The 22,627-nt window shown below is 56.9% G+C and overlaps 1 protein-coding gene and 2 long non-coding RNA genes across 4 annotated transcripts in view; 2 read left to right on the top strand and 1 right to left on the bottom strand.

Annotated features, from left to right (window-relative positions):
* Fbln1 (fibulin 1) overlaps positions 1 to 22,627 on the top strand; it is a 63,337-nt gene that overhangs the window by 24,757 nt on the left and 15,953 nt on the right. The window contains exons 9-15 of one of the 2 annotated variants that reach the window (XM_015501802.2): positions 367 to 510; positions 1,758 to 1,886; positions 2,596 to 2,721; positions 5,306 to 5,425; positions 6,452 to 6,583; positions 8,089 to 8,212; positions 15,703 to 16,161. In XM_015501802.2, coding sequence (XP_015357288.1) covers positions 367 to 510; positions 1,758 to 1,886; positions 2,596 to 2,721; positions 5,306 to 5,425; positions 6,452 to 6,583; positions 8,089 to 8,212; positions 15,703 to 16,057 — 1,130 coding nt within the window. In that variant the 3' untranslated portion in view covers positions 16,058 to 16,161. Of the gene's footprint in view, positions 1 to 366; positions 511 to 1,757; positions 1,887 to 2,595; positions 2,722 to 5,305; positions 5,426 to 6,451; positions 6,584 to 8,088; positions 8,213 to 15,702; positions 16,162 to 22,627 lie in introns of those variants that run through there. The other variant, XM_015501801.2, reaches the window with a different exon arrangement.
* Positions 8,222 to 14,509, top strand: LOC125616793. The gene is made up of 2 exons (XR_007347544.1): positions 8,222 to 9,512; positions 9,569 to 14,509. It is a non-coding gene; the product is annotated as an uncharacterized LOC125616793 (long non-coding RNA).
* The window catches only part of LOC125616792, a 14,547-nt gene continuing 5,897 nt past the window's right edge, over positions 13,978 to 22,627 (bottom strand). Inside the window, exon 3 of the long non-coding RNA XR_007347543.1 lies at positions 13,978 to 13,990. This is a non-coding gene — a long non-coding RNA (uncharacterized LOC125616792). The remainder of the gene's footprint in view (positions 13,991 to 22,627) is intronic.

Raw genomic sequence — 22,627 nt, 5'->3', positions numbered from 1 at the left:
GGCACAGAAGGGACGGTCACCTCTGCCTCCCTAGCAGCCTGCTCAGGGAAGGGGCTCCGTCCACCTGTGTGGACTGTGTGGAACAGGAAAGCCAGGCAGGCGAGGGCCGGCTCAGTGGAACGTGGGACATGGCAGTGTGGGAGATTTGGGGTCAGGAAGGAGGGCCAGGGAGGGGTGTTTGAGGCTGTGTGTGCTCGTGAGATTTGGAATTAGCTGGGAGGCAGCCATGAGGTCCAGGATGAAGGGACTGGAGCAGCATCTGTTGTGGTTTGGGAAAGAGGCGGAAGGAGGAGCTTCTTCAGAGATCATTGCTGGGCTCTGGACGCCCTCCATGTGTGACCGTCCGTCTTCCTCTTCCCCGCACAGATATCAATGAGTGTTTAAGTATCAGTGCCCCGTGCCCTGTCGGGCAGACGTGCATCAACACAGAGGGCTCTTACACGTGCCAGAAGAACGTGCCCAACTGTGGCCGGGGCTACCACCTCAACGAGGAGGGAACTCGCTGTGTCGGTTGGTACTGACCTTCTGTCTGCTCCCCGTGCACTCCCTCCCCCTTTTTTCTAGAAGGGGAGGAAGTCATTTCTGCCTGTCCTTCTATCCCACTGCCCATTCCCAGGCCCAGGCCTTTACTTGGCCTGGACCGCGGCTGTGGCATGCCAGCTCATCCCTGCCTCCAGCCCGGCTCCAATCTTCCCGACACTGTCATGCCTCCCTGTTCACAGCCCTTCAGCAGCTCCCCTTTGGTGACAAAGGACAGATGTTCAAACAGCTGCTTACAGTTCAGTTCTCTGGGCTCCAACTTCATGAGCCTTGTAATCCAGATGAAATAGGTCTCGGCACGCCCCAGGAGACACAGGGTCCCCGGCCGGCCGTTTGCTCTTATTCCTCTGCCCACCTACCCCTGTGTCTTTGACTGGGTGGTCAGCCATCCCAGACCCCTGCCAGGGAAGAGGGCCTTCTCCATGACACCCAGGACACTCTCGGTGCCCTGTGCGTCACTGGGCACTTCTTTTTTTTTTTTTTTATTGGTTGTTCAAAACATTACAATGCTGTTGACATATTTCATACATTTGATTCAAGTGGGTTATGAACTCCCATTTTTACCATGTGTACAGATTGCAGAATCACATTGGTTACACATCCACGTTTATACATACTGCCGTACTAGTGTTTGTTGTATTTTGCTGCCTTTCCTATGCCCTTCCTTTACCCCCTCCCCTCCTCTCCCCTCCCATCACCTCTCTCTACCCCATCTAGTGTAACTCATTTCTCTCCCTTGTTTTTTTTCCCCTTTCCCCTCACTTCCTCTTATATGTGATTTTGTATAACGATGAGGGTCTCCTTCCATCTTCTGTGCAATTCCCCTTCTCTCTCCCTTTCCCTCCCATCTCTTGTCCCTGTTTGATGGTGATCTTCTCCTCATGCTCTTCCTCCCTGTTCTGTTTTGAGTTGCCCTCTTTATATCAAAGAAGACATTCGGCATTTGTTTTTAAGGGATTGGCTAGCTTCACTTAGCATAATCTGCTCTAATGCCATCCATTTCCCTGCAAATGCCATGGTTTTGTTATTTTTTTCACTGGGCACTTCTGCCTGCTGAGGTTCACTCGGGTCGGCCAGCGCAGGCTCCATGGCTGGGGCTGTGTGGGCCGCGCCGCAGCCCGGAGAGCAGAGTGGTGCTGAGTGTCAGGGTTCACTTGAGTGCGCCTCAGGCCTGGGGACCGCTGAGGCCTTTCTCTGCATCTCTGCCTCCTTTGCAGACGTGGACGAGTGCTCACTCCCCTCCATGCCCTGCGGCAAGGAGCACCACTGCGTGAACTCTCCTGGCAGCTTCCGCTGCGAGTGCAAGGCTGGTTACTATTTTGACGGCATCAGCAGGACGTGTGTGGGTACGTGGGTGTCCTTCCAGCCTCGGGGGGCCAGCCAGCTGCCACCACACAGGACACGGTCTCTGTTGGCTGGACTGACACGGTGCCATCCTTCTCCCAAAGCCCCAAGTGCAGGCAGAGTCCCCAAGCCAAGGCCCCACCAGGATACCCGTCTTAGCTCCCGGGCAGCCACCCCTCCTTGGGCCTCCATCAGGGCCCTCGCACTGTGAGCTTGTCCCCACTGCAGGGTGGGTGTTCTGCTACACCCCAACCCCCAGGTCCTGAGAGACTTGAGCCCAGGTCTGCAGGTGGCAGAAGTGCTAGTGATTTCCCAGGTGCCCCTGGCAGCAGGAGCCAAAGATGACAAGGAGTGGGGTCAGTCCCCGCTCCTCCCCAGCCAGGGTGCTCAGTGGGGGCTGGCAGGGGCTTCCCCGCCACATCCCCTTTGCCGGATCCCAGATCCCAGTGGATCCTCCCTGTGGGCATGGGTGGAGAGCTGGTGGGAGGGCACTGTCCATATATGCCACCATGTCAGGAGCACAGGGCTTGGCACAGGACGCCAGGGGGGTCTGGCCTTGCTGCTGTGCTGCTCTGTATGTGGGACAAGTCACTTTGCCTCTGTCATCAGAGCTGATGAAGCAGGTGGGCCGTGAACTGCAGCCATTAGCAGGAGGGTGAAGTGTGGCCCTCTGCAGGTGGCGGTGCCCTGAGCTGCCCCCCTCTCTTCCAGACATCAACGAGTGCCAGCGCTACCCTGGGCGCCTGTGTGGCCACAAGTGTGAGAACACTCCCGGCTCCTACCACTGCAGCTGCTCCGTGGGCTTCCGGCTCTCAGTGGACGGCCGCTCCTGCGAAGGTGCGAATGGGCTTGGGCTTGGGCTTGGGCGTGGGCGGAGGCCAGCTCTGCCGCCTCCCACAGGGTCCCTGGAGGCTGGTTTGTGTTTCCCCACTAAATGGCTTGCGAGCCAGAGAGACACCTGTGAGGGGTTTGCTCCTTAGGGGACGCTCCCACCGGGTTCCGGTTCCTCCAGGAACCTCCATTCTTGGAGATTGTGCACGGGATGTGGCTGTGTGCACAGGATGTAGAGACGAAGGGCCCCTGCTTGGTGACTTGGGGACAACTGACCTCACAGGGGAAATGGGTTGACATGCCAAAGAGGAGCAAAAGCCAGACACCGCGTAGAGACCTGGAACGGGTCATATTCAGACTGCCCACGAGGCCGATGGAGAAGCTTTTAAACAGTTTGGCACCAAGGGCAAGAGGGCGGGGGTCCCATGGTGCCCTCTGGGATTGGCCAGCTGCCGCTGCTCACCCAGTGGAGTGCAGACCCCCCCCCCCTACAGACTGGAGGCAGGTCTTAGCCTTCCTGAGGATGAGGGTCCATGGGAAAGGTTCCTGGGTCCTTGAACAGGTGCTTCTGGGCCGTGGAAGGTCCGCATCTAAGGGGCAGAGAGGATTCACGTTGCAAGGTTCTCTGAAGGGAAAGGAGGCACGGGGAGGTCGGGCCACGGCTGCTGCGCTTTGGCTGGAAGAGTAAATTCCTCCAGCAACGTGAGCTTTCCCAGGCAGGGGCTTGGAAGGGGTGTGGGGTCTTCACTGTGGGGACACAGTGGTGCTCTGGTAGCAGCTGTGCCAAAATTGGCCAAGTCTGCTGAGGTGGGGATGGCAGAGCCCCTCGTGTTTGAGCACGTTTCTGCGTGCTCAGAAAACAGCGTCTCCTGGCTGCTGAGCTGTCTGCCCCCATGCCAGGGCCTGGCCCATGGTAGGTGCTCTAAAGGTGTCACATCTCATGCAGGGACTGGGAACGCTTTGGATGGGCCTTGCCAGTGCCTCACGGTGCCCGCCGTGCCCTGCTCTGAGTGCAGTGACCCAGGGGGCAAGATTCTCTGGAGCATGGCAGGTTCAAAGTCTGAATTAAGGAGGCTCCCTGGCTGGGAGGTGGCTCTGTGGGGAGCACTTGCCGGGCACGCGTGAGGCCCTGGGCTCTATCTCCATTGCTGCACATAAAGAAAAAGGTGCCCTTTCCAATGACACGGCCCAAGGAGGGGGCTGGGCATCTGCCCCGGTGCACGATTCTCACACTGCATCATGGGTGGTGTGATGGGGTCATGGGTCTTGGGCTTCCCTGAGAGTTCTGGGACGTGTCCCCAGGAACCGGACCCAACACACGTGTGCATTGGAACACAGTTCCTGAGCCAGGCTTCTCTCAGGCCTGGGCTCAAATCCCAGTCCTGATGTTTGTGTGGCCTTGAGGAAGTAGCTCACATTTCTGGGTTGGCATCCTCCTCTGTGAACAGAGACAGTAGGACTGACCTGACTGTGGGGGTCTCCCGGGGGAAATGAGTTGAACCACGTGATGAGCTCATCACAGGCACAAGACCAAGAGCTGGACGCATGGAGACTGCTGTGTTGCCTCTGTGGCTGCTGCTGCTGTCATGATGATTACTGGCTCATGCTTCCCCTGGCCATTCCTCAGCCACTGGAGAGCAGACGTCCACACCTTTGCTACCAGACAATACTATGGATGTGAGCAGGGCCCGGCCGGCCTTGCCGAGCCACCTCTCTAAGCATTTATAAAGTGCCTTGCCCAGGCATGGAGCAAGAACCCGGTTCCTGCACCAGGAAGCCTGTCTAGGGTGCGGTGGGAAACCACCCTGGGCACAGGTGGACGGGGGCCCCGAGGGCGGTGGGGGCTGCAAAGATGAAGGCCCAGGTGAGAGGTGAGTGGACATTCCCTCCCGCCCTGCCCCAAAGTAGCAGGAAGTCAACCTGAGAGGCACCTTCTGGGCCAGGGGTGGGCAGTGCTCCTCCCTCAGGTGACTGTTAGGCCTTCCCGGCCACAGTCTCTCTCGTCACCACCCCACTACTGCTGCAGTGGCACAGAAACAGCCATTGGTCAGAGTAAGAGGAGGTGGCTGTGTTCCAGTGAATCTTCACCAAGCCCACGGAGGGCTGCATGTCACCATGGCCACTGATCTCTGCTCTAGGCAAAGGGGACCCGTGAGCCATACCTTAGAGTCGCTGAGTGACTCCGTGAGCTCAAAGCGTTGGAGCCTCAGTTTTGTCCCGTGGACTGGGTCCCACGAGCCATTATCTGTTTAGGATGACATCCGGGAGGCGAGGAGGAGCACAGGCTCAAGTTCCCACTGGAGACCCAGAGCAGATTCTGGTGCCCAATGGGGCCTGGCCCTCAGGGCTGTCACCGTTGTCCTGGTGGGAGATGGCCTGACTGGGGCGTGGCAGAGATGAGGGTCCAGGCTCACTGCCACGAGAGGCTGGCATGGGGCCTCTCTTCCCTTCTCCCTGTTCCTGTGGGGTGACCCCAGGCAGGTTGCTGGCCATGTGCCTGAGACCTGGCTTCTGTGTGGGGGGTGGAGAGGGGTCGGGCGGTGGCTGTGACGGCGTGAGCGGTGACAGTGACCGGGACCTGTCCTTTCAGATGTGAACGAGTGTCAGAGCAGTCCCTGCAGCCAGGAGTGTGCCAATGTCTACGGCTCTTACCAGTGCTACTGCCGGCGCGGCTACCAGCTCAGCGACGTGGACGGGGTCACCTGCGAAGGTGAGGGTGCCCCCCTGCTGGGGAGAGCTCCCGGCCTTCCCCCATCCACCGCGGCCCTTCCCCTGGACCTGGGAGGCTGTGTGCTTCGTTCCTCGCCCTCCGTCTGAGGTTTCCTTGAGGACACTTCCCCGGTGGGGGGTGAGGGTGCAGGAGGCAGCAGACCCCTCCCCGTGGTGCTCTGATGCCCCTGCGGGTGACGGGTCCGTGTGCTGAGACCGTGAGCCGCAGGTCACAGGCTTGGTGGTGGCACCTGGCTGAGAGGTGAGGAGGGCCTCAGGGGCCACCACCCTCTTGGCAGCCCTCAGAAGACCGACAGCCCTTAGAAGTCCTGGCTCTGTCCCCCTCGTGGGGCCTGACAGTCTGCTCTGTCACGAGGGGCTGGTCCCCGTGCCAGGCTGTTGGAGCATCAATCCAGACAAGGACTCCCGAGCACACGGGGGCTTGAGGGCGACTGTCTGGCTCATTGCTCCAGGGTGAGCCTCCCTCACCCAGAATTCTAAGCTCCTTGAGCACCGACCTGGTGCCATGTGGAAAGGTCCACCATGGCCTCAGGTGGTGGGCGTGGCCTGCAGGTGTGCTGGAGGCCTGGTATAAACTACTCTTGGGTTATGGGTGCAGGTGCACAAGTAACACAAGTGAACCCGATGTTCAGGCTTGGCTTCTGACCCCAAGGTGGCCCACTGTGTAATATGGAGGCACATCTAAAACGCTGGGGGCCCAAGCTTTTTGGCTGAGGGGAGCTCACTCTGTGTTTTCATGGGAAGTGCTTCTGATTGTCCTCCACCCCCTCTTCCCTCTCCTACCTGCACACTGCACATTGGGAACTTGCCCTGGGATCTGAGGCATCCCCTCTCTGCGCCTCAGTTTCCTGTTCTGACTTGATGGTCTCTGAGGCCACCCCAGCCCTAGCACCCTGAGGCCTCTGTGCAGCTCACCCAGTGTTGCTCTCCTGTGGACCCCAGCCTGGCCCCTGGGGTTGGGGCCATGGCCGGGCCTGGGATGCTGAGAGTGGCTCTGCCCTTGCAGACATCGACGAGTGTGCCCTGCCCACCGGGGGCCACATCTGCTCCTACCGCTGCATCAACGTACCTGGAAGCTTCCAGTGCAGCTGCCCCACGTCCGGCTACAGGCTGGCCCCCAACGGCCGCAACTGCCAAGGTGAGCCTGTGAGAGTGTCCTAGGACTGTGCTTGGGCTCTGTGACACCAGGGTGCTAAGGCCGGGCTGGAGGGCTGTCCTGCCCCAACCTGTGGGCCACGGCACAGGCGGTGCGCTGGGAGGGCGTGTTCTGGGGTCAACCGGTTCCCTGGTCTCCTTACACCCGGGCCCCCAGCACCCTCATCTTTGGGTCCTCAGCCCTCCCACTCTACCAGAAGACTGGGATAGGGACTATCAGCTTTAGGAAGAGGCCCTGGAGGCTGGAAACCGGCAGTCAGCACCCGCAGCCCCTGCCTGCAGCCTGGGGCTTCTGGTGCCACCTTTCACTGGGTCACTGTGGGCCAGGCCTGGGCCAAAACAGGCCTCAGAGGCCTCTGTCCCGAGGTGCTAGCTGTGGTCAGGTGTGTGCGGTGTCTGTGGACAGGTGGCTTCGAGGGTCTAGTGGGCCGGGCCAGCTCCAGCATGGGCTAATGGGGGCTGGTGGGGCCCACTCTGTGCTCTGGCCCGTTTCTGCGGGTGCTGGGACCCCTGCATCCATGACCTTCTATTTGATGACTGAGAGGGGCTAAGCAAGCTCTCGTGGGTGTCTGAGCATTTGTCCTGGCTTGTGCGTGGGCCCCCCAGCAACGGCCCCTGGAGCTGAGCCCAGCCCCCTGCCCGGTGTCTGGTCATGAAGATGACCCACCAAAGGGGGGCAGGAGCCCCACGTTTCCCACAAGGGACTACTTAGTGCATCTGGGGTTGGATGGGATCCTTCACTTTTATGGCTCCTGGCCAGATGCTCCACTGCAGCCTGGGGTCCCCCCAGACACAGCACAACCACACTCCTGAGCTGATCGGGGATGTCGTTTTTGCCAGGCACCTGGCACCTTGTAGCAGCTGCCTCCCAGGCTCTGTGACGTCCCTGAGCCCCAACATTCAGCTTCTCTGGGATAACAGGGGCTCCCTACCCCAGGGCCTCTCATGGTGGTGCCCCTCAGCAGGAGTCCCAGCTGTCCCCTCCACCAGTCACACCCCCAGGACACAGGGCCATCAGGGCCCCTAACCCCTTGCCTGGTGTCCTGTCTGTTCATGGGCTGGTGGCCCTGCCCCGTCCCTCCTAGGAGGTAACTTGCCCCATGTGAGGTGAGGGCATGCAGAGGGCTGGGTCAGTGCTGGACTCTGGCGCTCCCCTGCCTGGTTTGAGCTCAGCTCTGCCACTTAGAGCAGGGTGACCTTGGGCAGCCCCAAGCTCTGCGAGCTCTCCCAAGCCAAGATGGCCACAGCACCACTGCCCTGAGTTGTCCCCCTCCTATGGTCCCTCCGCCCAGGGGCCGAGAGCATGAGCAAAAGCCCCCCAAGTGTCCCGTAGAAGAAGGAGCTGGTGCCAGGTGCTGCTGCAGCAGAGGGTGAGGGTGGTGTGATGCCCGTCCCGCCCTGGCTGGTGGGAGGCCTGGCACCTCCCTCTGGGGTGGGGACAGCTCCCCTGGCCTCTGCCTTGACCGCGCTGCCCGGGGTCTCCCGCAGACATTGACGAGTGTGTGACCGGCATCCACAACTGCTCCATCAACGAGACCTGCTTCAACATCCAGGGAGGCTTCCGCTGCCTGGCCTTCGAGTGCCCCGAGAACTACCGCCGCTCCGCAGACACGTAAGTCCCTGGGGCCTGCTGTCCTCTGTCTGTGTCGACCTCCTGGGGCCCCTCTTGTGGCCCAGGTGGGTGGTCAAGGAGCCGCGACCTCAGTGCCCTCCAGCGGGGACATGAGGATCAGCTGAATTCTGGTTCTTAGACCCCCAGTGGCGGGTGACACTGGTCTCAAGAGACCAAAGGGTCCTGGGCCCGCCCTCTGGTGGAGCCTGTGCACGGGGCCAGGCAGATCCTCAGCTCTCCGGCGTCCTAGGGTGAGCCGTGGGCGACCTCTCTGGGCCTCTGTCTCCTCATTCGTAACGTGCAGATGTCGGAACAGGCTCTGAGGCAGTGGAGCTGGTAGTGATGACTGTCAGTTGGAAGTCACGACCCAGCGTGACTTGCTGGGTGTTGTTATGGTGTGACCCCCTGAAAGCCAGAGTGGCTTGTGGGAACAGTGTGGAAGATTCTGTGTCCTAGACCTGGGCTGTGTGGCCATGTGTCATTGTAAGCGCTCTCTATCCCTGGCCACCAGCGTGTCCATGGGGTGGGTCACGAGGACCCCCAGGCTGTGGTTCTCGCCTGGACCACCATCACCCCTGATTTTACTCAGAGAGTCATTCAGAGTCATGAGCCTCAGGGAAGCTCCAGGCTGGGCCAGCCCGGGAGTGTGAGCTCCTGAGCCCTGTCTGCCCGGGGCGGGCGCTTGGCTAAGCACCTGGGCCCCCAGCACCTGGGCTCCCAGTTGCGACCTCCTGACCCTGGGCCTGTCTTGGCTCTTGGCCTGCACCCCTCCTGCTCAAGGGACAGTGTCTTCCTTTGACGATACACAGGCCCCAGTGCCCTCCATGTGGCCGAGGCCTGGCTGTGCTGGTTTTTGGCCGTGGCCTTGGGGTGCTCGCTCACCCACCTGGGACTCCCCCAGCTGCTGTGCCTACCCAGCATGTGTTTTGTCACTTGAAAACACAGCCTCTTGTGTGCTTCCTGGGCCCTGCCAGGGGAAAGCCACTCCACCCGGGGTTTGCAAGTGGGTGGCATCCCAGAGCGCGTGGGCTACGTGGTAGCTGGTGGGCTGTGCGGTGGCTGGCGGGCTGTGCGGTGGCTGGTGGGCTGTGGCAGCGCTTCTCTGAGACATTGAGAAGTCCGTGTGCGTCTTTCGAGGCTGAGCAGCCACTTCTCGTTGTGAGTTCACCGTGTCCCAGGCCTGTGTCAGCGTCTGAGTCTGAGGACTCAGGAAGGCCAGCCATACACACAGAGCCATCAAACCCAAAGAAGAGCAGGTGCCCACAGGGGTCATGGTGTCACCCAAGCTGAGGGCAGGCAGGTTGACCTCGCTCACTGAGACTGTCTGCAAGGGGCAGAGTCACCCTCCACCCTGAGGTTGGCCTCGCTCACTGAGACTGTCTGCAAGGGGCAGAGTCACCCTCCACCCTGTTGGTGTGCACGGTGGAAGCCACCGCTACCCTCGGTGCTGGGGGAAGCCATTGCTGTGGGGCTGACTCGGTGCAGGCACTTGTGAGGACAGTGACCTACAGAAGCCCTGTCCCCTGCACTGGCTTCTAGGTGTGTGTGTGAAACACCCGTGCTTAGGCAGGTGCAGTGGTGCACGCCTGTGATCCCAGAGACTCGAGAGGCTGGCAGGAGGAGCACAAGCTTCAGGTCAGCCTTGGCAATTTGGCAAGGCCTGGATCAAAATGAAAGGCCTGGGATGTGGCTCAGTGGTGGAGCACCCCGTTCAACCCCCAGTGCCAAAGGACCAAAACCAAGGCTCCAAGAGAGTGGGGGGCAGCCCCCACCTGGCCGGGGCAGCCTGGGTCGGCCAGCTGCTAGTGAAGTCAGGGGAGCCCAGTCAAGTGGTGGGGAGCACACGGACATGCGGCAGTGAATCGGGTGTTTAGCCAGAGAGCTGGGCTGTTTCCACCCAGGGCGGGTGGGCAGCCAGGGCCTGGTCTCTCCCATCCCATGGACACAGCAGCCTGCCCCGCACCAGGGGGAGCTGTTTAAGGGGACTCTGCCATTCTCTCTAGAAAGGGCGGGGATTGGGTCCCCCACTGTAAAGATGGGAGGGGGAGAAGGATGCTCAGTGACTCCCATCTCCCCGTGACTGTCATCTTATCACCACCTGCGCCACCCAGTGGCCTGCTCAGAGGCTGGGGAGAAAGATAGAGCTGGGAAAGGTGGGGGACCCGGGGCTGCTCCCCTCCCTGGCAAGGACTGGAGCTGGGGGCGTGCTGTGTGCCTTCTGGAAAGATCATAGCTTCAGAGTGCGCTTCACTGGGCTCAGCCACTTCCAGGTCAGCTGGCCTGGGCCGGTCCCTGGGCTCCTGGGAACCTACCAGATGCTGTGGTGGGGTCCTCTTCCAGGTTGCCCTAGGTGACCCGTGATTGTGGGGAAGTGCCTCCCTCTGCTTGTTCACTGGCCCTAGTGGGGTGCAGGTGGGCACCCCTGCATCGACCCCCGCCAGCAGTGCTGGGTGAAGGGAAGGCGAGTCTTCCGTGGCCTTCCTCTGGCATCCAGGTCTGTGCGGGCCCCTGGGAGGACAGTGACCCACGGAGACCCCATTCCCTGCACTGTAGGTGCGTGTGCAGGTGCAGGGGCGCCCACCTCTCATCCCAGAGACTCGGCATTACAGGTCTGGCGTCCAGGTCTGAGGGGCTGCGTGGAGAGGGCAGGCCCTGAGCTGGGACACAGGGGGGTGAGCTTCCATCTCAGCCTCTCCTGGTCCTGACCCTCCAAGTGCTGTGGTCTTGGGTCAGTCTCTGGGCCACGTGGGGCCCTTTCTGTATCTGTAACGTGGCCTCAAGCTTGCCTGCTTGTCACAGTCGGGGATCATAGGTAATGAGCCCCCAGGGGGTGCTCGAGAAGGGGAGCCAGGGAGGGAAGAGTGAGTACCCCTGTGTTTTCCTCGGGGTACCCCAAGTAAGGGGACAGAGGCCCTTTCAAGTAAAACTGGCTTTCGCTCTGCTGCGGCCCCTCTGGGTGACGGGCTGCACTAAGGTCCCTCAGCTCTCAGCCGGGGAGACCAGACACTGGCTCGTGGGGCCCTGTGGTGTGGGCCATCCCTGCCACACACACATGGGCATCTCTGGTTAGAGTTTTCTCCTCTGTTGGCCCCTGTTGTGGAGTTATAGGCCAGGGGGGACCCCAGTGTCGGGTGTGGAAGTCAGGACCGGCCTGGATGCCCCATTCGTGCCATAGGCTGTTGTGACCTGCTTGCCACCCCATTGGGAGGCTGCTTTGGGACCACGGAGTATAGTGTGAGCTGTGGTGACCAGTCACTGACGTGAAGGAGCATTCTTGGCCCCCAGGGTCCACTGTACGAGACATAAGCTGCTGGTCCTGTCCAGCCTTCCCCCAGCGCTGCTACCCCTCAGGCTGGGGGCTTCATCTCTTGGCCCCTTTTCCTCCTCATCTAAAAGCCAAGACTGGTAAAGGACTTATGTGACATTTAGAAAGCAACTTTTAAATCTGAACGGGCCTCACTTAGAAGGGGCCAGTGGCCGACTTCCCCCAGTGGACGCTCAGCATGGGCGGCTCCTTCGGGGGCCTCCGTGGGCAAGATGTGAGCACAGGTCTCTCTCCCTCTGCCTCCCTCTCTCTGGGTCTCAGCCCTCTGGTCACTCACCACAGAGGTTGCCTGGTGGACCCGTCCAGGCTGTCAGGGTCCTGCACAGTGCCCACGAGAGGGGTTCCAAGCTGCCCCAGAGCCTTCCGTGGAGAATGTTCCCGTGTGCCCTTGGTGGTTGTGAAAGCCTGTGCAGGGTCTTGGGGCCTCTGGTGCTGTGTCTTAGGGGAGGGGAGCCAGTGAGCAGCTCAGGCCTGGGGTGGACGGAGGCAGGCAGAGCCCTCCATGGACCCTCTGCCCTGGACAGATCCTGACAAGCACATAAGTTCAGGGAAACGTCAGCAGGGCTGGCCACTAGCATCAGACAGGCTGGGGTCGCTGGACGGCTGCCCCTGGAGGAGGAAGGCCCCGGAGAGCTTTAATCTCGGTCTGCGGTGGCGTTCCGGACTTTCCACAGAACTTGGGATGCCGCCATCAAATGTGCTGAACTGGAAAGCAGAGTGCATCGCCCCCTAATGCCCCGTGTGACCAGGATTCGTGGTAGGCCAAGGGAGACTAGAAACTAGAAGCCTGGCCCCAGTGCTTGGCAGGGCTCCCTTACAGATTCAGTGACAATGGCCTGTCCCCAGTCTGGGCACACTGGCCAACCAAGGTTTTAGGGCCATTCTGAGTGTGACAGGCAGGCAGCTTGCCAGATGTGGTAGTTATGTTTTGGGGCTGTTTCGGTAAGTTTGTGACAAAGCAGAACAGTGCCCTGAGGTTGGAACTGACCAGGAAAATCAAGGGCAAGTTATCTGTGAGCATTTACGAAGCCCATGACCGGCTGGCCCTGGGTTGGGCGCAGGAGATAAAGCTGAGAGCCCCCAAGAAGCCAGCCCAGAAACACCTCGTGGAGGAAGGGCTCTGGGGGTCTGGTGAACGGCAGGGGCCGGGTGTGGGGAACCTGGGAGGAGGGAGTGTCCAGCTCTCTGGTGAGCGATGGGCAAGGGAGCGGCACCAGGGCGGTGTGCCCTCCTCGCGTCTCTTACCTCCCACGCGCCTTGTTAATGCTTCCCTCTGGCAACCCAAAACCCCATCCTTGGTCAGTGGAGGAAACCTGCGACAAGTGAGAAAGAGGACATCCCACCAGGGGGACTCTAGTGCCCCCTGCTGACCAGGCCCATCCAGGCCATTCCTGAAGGAGCTGGGGTTGGCGCCAGGTGCAGTGTGTACGTGTGTTTGTAAAGGTGTCCAGAGGACATGGCTAACTTTGAAACTCAAAATTGCCACTTATCACAGACCACAGGGTCTGGACAAGACACAAGAACTTTGTCTTCCCACTGGTAGACTTGGGAGACCGCGAAGAGAGCTAGCGCGAGGAAGGCCCTGGTGTGCCCAGCACGCTCCTGACACCTTAGGGAAGCACCTTGGCCAGGTTCCACCACCCTTCCCGTTCCTAGCTCCTCCGAAGCTCTGTCCCTGCGCTCTCTCAGGTCACGTGGAGCACTCCCATTCTGTGTGGACCTGGGTGTCTCTAGAGGTGGCTGCCCCTCGCAGGGCCTTACCAGCTTCCTTTCCTACCTCTGGATCTGTTTTGCTTCTTCCCATGCAGAATTCCTCTCTCCAGTGTCCCTAATCCCCACGTGTCCAGTGCCATGGGGTTCATTCCCGGGGTTGTCCTTTCTCAGAGCCAGAATGGTAAATAGCCAAGTAAAGCAAAGGCTATCTGCACTGATACACAGCCTGGAAACAGGAGGTAAGCAGAGACCCCCTCACAGTAGGTGCCAAACGTAAGGTAGATCCAAGTGACCGGGTGAGGCACAATGACTTGAAAAGCCAAAAGGGAGATGTGATGAAAGCCAGGAGACAGGAAGCCTCTGAATGGAGAATCCAAATACAGTCAAGATGGCAGAACGTTCTGGGAAGTGCTCAGTCAAGTCCCATCGGGCTCCACCCTATGGCTCCGCTTCCTAATTTCTGGTCAGACTGCCTTCTGAGTGTGAGGAGCCTGGAGTATGGGACACAGAAGATAGTTCCTGTCACCGTCACATCACAGGAATATAGCATCTATGATCATCCTTCTAAAGGAAGCTAGATCCTGTCTCCATCCTGTCACAGGAAGTTCAGACCTGTCTCCATCTAGTCACAGGAAGTTAGGACCTGTCTCCATCTAGTCACAGGAAGTTAGGACCTGTCTCCATCTAGTCACAGGAAGTTCAGACCTGTCTCCATCTAGTCACAGGAAGTTCAGACCTGTCTCCATCTAGTCACAGGAAGTTAGGACTTGTCTGCATTGTGTCACAGGAAGTTAGGACCTGTCTCCATCTAGTCACAGGAAGTCATAACTCTTGTCATAGGAGAAAAGGACAAGACACCATTATGTCACAGGAAGTTAGGACTGATCTCCATATAGTTACAGGAAGTCAGGAACTCTCTCCATCATGCCATAGGAAGTTAAGACTGCTCTCCATCTTGTTAGGGAAAATCAGGACCTGTCGCCATTCTGTCACAGGAAATTAGGACCCATCTCCATACTACAACAGGAAGTTAAGGTCTGTCTCCATATTGTCACAGGAATATTAAGACCTGTATCCATTCTACCACAGGAAGTTAAGACCTGTCACCATCTTGTCACAGGAAGTCAGGACCTGTCTCCATCCTGCCACAGAGAGTTGGACTCTTCTATATCTTATCAAAGGGAGATAAGAATTGTTCTCCATCGTGCCATAGAAAGTTAGGACCTGTCTTAGGAAGTTAGGACCTATCTCCATACAATTAAAAAGAAGTCGGAATCTGTATCCATCACGCCATAGGAAGTTAAGAACTATCTCCATTTTGCCGTAGGAAATTAAGACCTGTCTCCACAGGAAGTAAGGACTTGTCTGCATTGTGTCACAGGAAGTTAGGACCTGTCTCCATCCAGCCACAGGGAGTCACAACTCTTGTCATAGGATTTGTCATAGGACAACACACCATTATGTCACAGGAAGTTAGGACCTGTTTCCATGTTTTTAAAGAAACTTAGGGCCTGTCTCCATCCTGCCATAGGAAGTTAAGATCTGTATTCATCTTGTCACAGGAAGTTAATGCCTCTCTTCATCTCATTACAGGAAGTTAGGACCTGTCTCCATGTTTTTAAAGAAACTTAGGGCCTGTCTCCATCCTGTCATAGGAAGTTGGGACCTGTCTCCATTCTGTCACAGAAAGTTAGGACCTGTCCCCATCATGTCACAGACAGTGCCTGTCTCTATCCTTTCACAAGAAATTATTACCTCCATTCTGATCCTGAGCTGGTTGTGTGGACCAAAACAGGGAACTGGACCTGGAACCCACAGCTTAGTGACAAGGAATGGAGAGCTGACCTTGCTGCGGGCACACAGATGTGGCTCCCTTCCTCACTCTGTGACCTTGGGAAGGCACTTTCTCTCTGAACCTCAGTTTCCTCTTCTGAAAAATGGTACTCAGGTCACCATCATGAGCACTTACAGTGGCCAGACTAGAGAGTGCACAAGGAATAGCCCAGCACGTGATAAATGGCAGCAGCCCTGACTGCTAGCAGTGAAACAATGTCTTCTGGGGTCTTCTCAGACCCACTCAAGAGACGGTGTGGCCTTGGCCACTGTCTGGGCGAGGGGCCAGGAGCCTGGAAGACACTCAGGTCAGGGTGTGCCTGCTGAGCGCTCCCAGAGTGGGGCTCTGCTTGAGAAGGGGACACACTGCATCCTGGGCACAGCTTTTGACCCCAGCCACCAACACCCCCTGTGGGTGTTGAAAGAGGCTGGCGCCCGAGTCAGCAGCCCAGAGGTCCCCGCGCCTCCCCCAGGTGAGTGAAGGTGCTCTTGGCATTGGCCACAGGGGCCAGAGGGGCGGCGGGAGCCCCGCCCAGCGAGCCCCCGCTTGCCCACTCTGTTGTCCCCTGCTTGCTAGTTTGCCCTAACCCTCTTGTCTCTCTGCCCACTTGTCTTGCAGCCGCTGCGAGCGCTTGCCTTGCCATGAGAACCAGGAGTGCCCCAAGCTGCCTCTGAGAATAACCTACTACCACCTCTCTTTCCCCACCAACATCCAAGTGCCCGCGGTGGTTTTCCGCATGGGCCCCTCCAATGCCGTCCCCGGGGACAGCATGCAGCTGGCCATCACCAGCGGCAATGAGGAGGGCTTTTTCACCACCCGGAAGGTGAGCCACCACAGTGGGGTGGTGGCCCTCACCAAGCCTGTCCCTGAGCCCAGGGACTTGCTCCTGACCGTCAAGATGGACCTCCATCGCCACGGCACCGTCAGCTCCTTTGTGGCCAAGCTTTTCATCTTTGTGTCTGCAGAGCTCTGAGCACTTGCTTCGGCCGGCCGCGGGGTCTCCCTCTTGTCGCTTTCCTCGCCCTCCCTCGGGACCCTAATAAAGTCTCGGCGCCCGCCCGCCCGTCCTGCACAGCATGCCTGCGTGCCTTGGTGTTCTTTGGTGTTGGGCTCCTGTGCTTTTCACCCCCTGGGGCGAGCCGAGCCCTTACCAGTGCCTGGTATCCACAGGGGCTGTCCACAGGGGACGTGTGCCTGAGGGTCCCGTCCTCAGAGCTCACCGGGTGTCCTACCAGGGACCCAGAGAGGGGAGGAGGCCAGGGTGGGGGGCTGCACGGAACCCACAGGGTAAAGCGGTGATGAGAAGCCCTCAGAGATTAGCAAGCTTGGTCCTCCTCGTTTTTCAAATATGGAGACTGAGGCCCCAAGGTGGGCGACACGGCCTCTCGCGGCCAACTCCTGGCCCCTGCCTGGTTCCTTGCTGTATCACCCAGCGTTGAGCATTAACAGAGAGAAGAAAGCTCTAGACTGAAACCTCCTTTCTGAACCCCGGTGCGTCTTGGACACGCCTCTTGCCCACGTGGGGTCAGTTGGCTCCGTCCTCTGAGCCACCCTGTGCTGTGCCAGGCGGAGGCAAGGGCAGCACAGTGAGTGCCGTGCTCCTGGGACCACTAGTGTGCATTGGCTCCTTCAGGCCCTTTGGCTCCAGTCCTGCCAGGCCTCTATCACCCCCCGCCCAGATGCTCAGAGAGGGCATGTGACTTTCCCAAGATCACACAGCTGTATCCAAACCCCAGCCGCTGACTCCACAGCTCTGCTCTTGCAGTCTGTCTCAGTTCCTCCACTGTGGGCCACGATTACAGCCAAGCCACCTCCAGCTCCACTCAACTCTGTGGCTCATTCTCTGCTCAGCAACTAGAAGGATCTTTTAAGCTTTCACCCAGACTCTTCCCGCCTTCCTTTGTGCCTTTCAAGCCTGTGCATAATTTCGACCTTGCATGCTGACCCCCAGCCTGACCTTGGCTTGTTTTCTACTTGCTTGTTTCCTTCAGTCCATACTGCAAGTTCTTTGCTGCCTCAGGCCCTTTGCATTTTAAACCCATTGGTTGAACCTCAGCTTAAGTGTGTCTTCCTCTGAGAGGCTGTAGTCATCTGTTCTTTATTATGATAACAAAATACCTGAGACTGGATAACTTTATAAAGAAAAGAGGTTCTAGAAGCGCAAGGTCAACAGGCCCCACCTGTGATGGCCTTCTTGCTGGCAGTCTGAATCCAGCACAGAGCATCACCTGGCAGGAGTCAGGGAGCATGCCCGTGCGTCTGTGTCTCTCTTCTGGTGTCTCTCCCTCTTATAAAGCCTCTGGGACTCAATCGTGGGCTTCTCCCTAATGAGCTTATCTAATCCTAATCACTTCCCAGACGCACACCTCTAAATACTGCAGTTGAATTCAATTTCCACCTTCTTAATTTTCAGTAGGGTTAAATTCCAACCCGTGAAGCCTGGGGGACCTCAGACCAGCCCCAGACCACAGCAGGGGCCTCCCAGCGCCCGGGGTGTGTCCTCTCGGGCTTTCTCATGATGCTTGCCTCCCGATGCCACTAACGGACTGCAATCCTGTTGACCCACGTTTTTCAAACCTGCCTTCCCCACCCTCCGGAAGGCTCCATGAAGACAGTACCCAGGTCCCTCTCATTCAGCAACTGTTCCCAGCTCTGGGCAGCTGCCTAGCACAGGCTGGTGCTCTGTCCGTGTCCACTGCTGTGTCCATGGGGACAACGAGACTCTCCGCCGACATGGCTGACCTGTCTAGTGTTTCCAAGCAGGAAGCCCAGGGGCCAGCAGGAGAGCTCGGTGGAGCTGAGCAAAGGATGCTGCAGGGTCCTGAGGTCCTCCTGAGGTCCTCCCTGCAATTACCGTGAAGGGGTAAGGCTCCCTCCTGGCAGCCACGCGGGAGGACGGGGCGCACCGACTCCCTGCCTGCACAGAAGCACTGCTCACGTGCCAAGAGCACAGCCCTTCCGGCCCCGCGTCCCCAGCTGCACATTCAGTCTCCCAGAGCCCTCGCTGACCGTGTCAGCTGGATTGGCTCCAGCCTCCAAGCCCAGCAGGGCCCCCTGGAGGACTAGTCAGGGCATGACAGGTCTAGTCCTCTCTGGAACCTTCCATGGCATTCTTTCCTAGCCCAGGAAGTCTACCTCCCTGGAAACTGCCTGCTTCTCCCGCCTGTCTGGCCTCTGTCCCTCTCCCAGCTCCAGCGTCCTGGGGGGGTGGGGTGCCGTCCACTTGCCAACTGCCACTCTTCGCAAAACCCAGGTCAAAGGTCACCCCTCAGGAAGCCTCCTTGCTCGGTGCTCCCTGCCCCCGCGTCCCTGTCTGAGCGCTTAGCCATTGCCGTGTCGTTGACCTCGGGGCCCTCACTGGACCATGGGCTTTTTGATGGTGGGGACTGTGTCTGGTCAGCTTCTGTATTCCCAGCTCGCTTGGAATATTCACTAAAGAAGGAGCCTAGTAAATATCTGAACATACACATGGACGGACGGATGGTCGGTGGGTGGAAGGACGGCGGGTGGGTGGGTGGATGGTGGGTGGGTATTGGGGGGCTTGGAGGGAGGTGGACAGATGGCATTTTAAGGCGCAGTTCAGGTGTCCTCTCTGCTGTTGAAGCCAGCAGGGCACGGGGGATGCGGTCGTTCTGCTCCGTCCGTTGGTCATCACCCTCCAGGTGGCTCAGGCCCCAAGGAGCACTTTGTGTTCATAGAACTGTGAAGCTGGGGACCTTCGGGGGCCTCACGGGCGCTCTATGTGGCCAGCATCCCCTCCGCTCTGTCCCCAGTGACGCGTCAGCTCCGCCTCACTTGCCTTAGTTTGTGGAACTGCCTACCTTGTAAGGTGGCCTGGTCTGCGCTGGGGGCCCGAGTGCACATGAGGGGGACGGGGTCACCTGCCCTGCGGTTCCTGGGCTGTCGAGGGACATGCCTGGATCGTGCTGCTGAGAGCCCATGGCACAGAAAACGGGAGCAGGCGCTTGAGCATCCCCTGTGCCCCCGGCTGGCGCCGTGCCGTTGGATGGGCCATCGCCTGCAGAGCCTCCAGGCCCAGCTCATGGAGGACCTTGACGATCCCATGAAGTAACGCACAGGGCGGTGCCTGGCGCTCGTAGGAGCCTGGCGAGTGCCGGTGCTGGCAGTTGTTGGAAGGTAACCAGACATTCCTGTGCTTGTTGGTTTAAATGAGGGACGCAGGTTCCAAGGGCTTGGATGTGTCCAAGGTCACTGACCCGTGGAGCCACCGCCTCTGCTGGCTCCTAGACTGTGCTTTTCTGACTGTGTCACTGTTGTCAATCAAACTCCCAAGGAGAAAAGGGAAGGACGATGCTTGTCGTCATGACAGTGGTAACAATAGTGACATTTCATCCTCATAGCGGCCTTGGGAAGCAAGCAGTGTTCCCCCAGTTCACCAGGACATGGGGGTGCAGAGAGGTTAAGCAAGTGCCCCAAACCCCAGTGCTGGCTTCTGGTGGCATTCCACTGCCCACAGCCTGGTCCAGGGCCTGAGCTCTGACCCTGTCGTATGCCACCTCGCCTTCCAGGAAGACGGCAGCACCGCTGGGAGTAGTTGTCATTGGGCCTCATCTCGGAGCTCTGGGCTCAGTCCCCTTCTGTGAGTCCCAGGTCCAGAGCAGGACACTTTCCTGGTGACAGAAGGAGGCGACGGGCACAGAGCAGCGAGCTGCGAGATGAAATAGTGAGTGACAAGCGAGTCGCAGAGACTCCTGGAAGGCGCAGTGGCCGGAGCGATGGTGGCTCTAGGCACCGCTGCTGGAAATGGAATAGAAAATGGGCAGGAAAGTGACAGTAGACACTCTGGAGAGGAAAGTCCCAGAGACGCGGGGACGTGAGGCAGTGCTCCGCCCAGAGGAGGGCGCTGGCGAGCTAGTGAGGCCGGAAGAATCCCTGTGCCCGGAACTGTTTTCAGAATCCCAGGAAAACTAATGTCCAATAAGGACAACCAACCAGCATCATAAGGTCAAATTCCGTTTACTAGTTTCCACGATATTGTACACAAACTCGGTGACTTAACAGAAACTTACCGCCTCACCATCTGCAGGCCTACACTTCAGACTCCTGCAGAGGATCCTGGAGGCGACCTCCTGTCCCGGAGGCCAGGACTCCTTTCTAGCTTGTGGCTCAGCAGCAACCTTTGGTATTCCTGGGCCTGGAGTCGCACCACCCCAGTGCCTGCCATCGTGGTGGCACGCTGTTCTCCTGTGTGCCTTTGTATTCACATGGCCCCCTTCTCATAAGGACGTCAGCCACACTGGATTCCAGTAGGACTTCGTCTTAACTGGTCAAATCTGCAACGACTGTACCTCCAAATAAGGTCACATCTGGGGCATGAGGGGCTAGAACTTTGGTGTTTCTCCTTTGGAGGATCACGGTTCAGCCGTGTGTTACTTCCTGCGAGTGTTATGGGTTGAACTGTGTCCGCCTCAAAATCCACACATGGAAGTCCTGACCTCCAGTATGTCTTAATGTGACTTCTCTTAGAGACGGGGTCTTCAGAAGTAACCAGGGTGGAAACAGGGTCATCTGAGAGGGTCCTTATGTGGGGAGGACTCCAGGAAAACATGCAAGGACATAGCAAGAAGGCAGAGTTCTACAAGCCGAGAAAGGGGCCTCGGGAAACCCCCCTGCCAACCCCAGGGCCTTGAACTGTCCGTCTCCAGGACGGTGAGACAATGAGTGTCTGCTGTTACACCCACTCTGCGATACTCTCTTACAACAACTCCAGCAAACTATACGTGCAGCTATTATAAGGAAAAAATTAAGCAGGACCAGAATGATATCCCTCTGGATAACGAAAGCACATTAAAAAAAAAAAACATGCAGAGAATTAGAAAAGACTAATATTCTATCCTTGAAACAAACTAGAAGTGCTAAAGCGATCAAGGTTCAGAAGAAGCAGTGCATTAGAATTAGGATAAACTGAGAAATGCGGTCATAGACTGAGGACATAATTTTAAATATTTTAAAATAATTTCAGAAAGACTAACCTAGGAGAAATACAAAAGTTAATAAACACTTAAGAAAAACAAGTTGAAATGAACAAAAAATTTAAAAAATCAAAAGAAAAATAACAAAAGATGTTATTTCAAGAAGGCTTAGAGAAAAAGTGACGATTCAAGATATGCAAAGCAGATCAATCATACAGATGATAGGAATCTCTGAGGAGGTAACCCAAAACAGGAGAGGGGACACTATAAATGATAAATCAAGAAAACTTTCCATAAAGTAAAAAAAAATAGATTTGAAATTCTATATTGAAAGAATGTACCACATACCTGAGAATATCTGTCAACCCAGAACAACCAACACCTATTCTAGTAAAATTTTCGGACTTTAAATAAAAAGGAAGAAAAACATGAACATCTGGACAAAGACAGAAAGTGATTTCTAAGGGGAAAAGGTTTATTATCATCAGATGAAGAAAATTAAATAGCATACTTACGGCACTCAAGAACATGTAGACCAAGGATTTTATACCTAGCAAAACTGACTTTGTAAACGAAGACCACAGGCTATTATGAACATGCAAGCATTGCACATGTGATTATTTGTAAAATTATAACTAAATGACTATTATAACAGAAAGAGTTTGTATGAATTGTTGTATAGCTCAGACATCGTAGAGGTAGTACATATATTTAAAACCCAAGTAGAAGAGAGAGGACATATCAAAGAAATTGTTTTCAGTAATTATGTTAGTGATGATAATTTGAATATTTCCTGTGTGAAATGTGGGGTAAATGAAATGAGTAATCATGAGATATTCTGTCATTCCCTGTGTCCTTGAAAATTGGGGTTCTGTCGTAGAACAAAGAAGATTCTTTGGTCATGTGGAAAAGCTTAAGCTAAAAACCATGTGATCCTTACTTCAAATTGGAAATATCAGCGTGAACTCATGTTGTGTTTTATGTATGAAAATGTCCACTAACGAGGCCTAGGAACGATGACCAACCCAGGGCCACTGGGCACCACCAATATCCTGGTTGTGGTCTTGAAACACAGTTTTCTGCAAAAAAAAAAAAAAAAAAAATGCAGGATTTCTTGGAGTGATGACTGAGTCCAGGTCTTGTCAGTAAAAGGTCAAGATGAGGCTGGACGCCTTGTCCTCTCAGATAGCCAGAAGCCTTCAAGAAGCACTAGAATTAGGCCCAAAGGACCCAGGCACCATTTCTCATCTGGACAAAGATGGAAAATTTTGCGTTTTAACAAAAGGATGATAGTGACAATGGATCCGGTCTCATCAAATTGGTTCCAGTCACGAGTTTACACTGGCGTGTGTGTGTGTGTGTGTGTGTGTTTGTGTGTTTTCTTTGGAGAATGATAAGAGTTAGTTCATGATCCTGAAAACTGGAAAATACAAGGAAAGAACCAGTATGGGTCTTGCTTTTTCTCTGTGAACTGTTCCCCCTGGTGACCACACAGCAGTAGGTGAGGGAAGGCATCTCAGGAAGTAAGCCAGCCAGTAAACAAGAAGGAGTGACCACCAACATGAGCCACCACCCAACATGAGCCACCACCCAACATGAGCCACCACCCA

The sequence above is a fragment of the Marmota marmota genome, unplaced genomic scaffold, assembly GCF_001458135.2.
Source record: "Marmota marmota marmota unplaced genomic scaffold, marMar, whole genome shotgun sequence".
Lineage (NCBI taxonomy): Eukaryota > Metazoa > Chordata > Mammalia > Rodentia > Sciuridae > Marmota > Marmota marmota.
The sequence above is the reverse complement of the archived record's forward strand: the minus strand, read 5'-3'. Positions and strand labels throughout refer to the sequence as shown.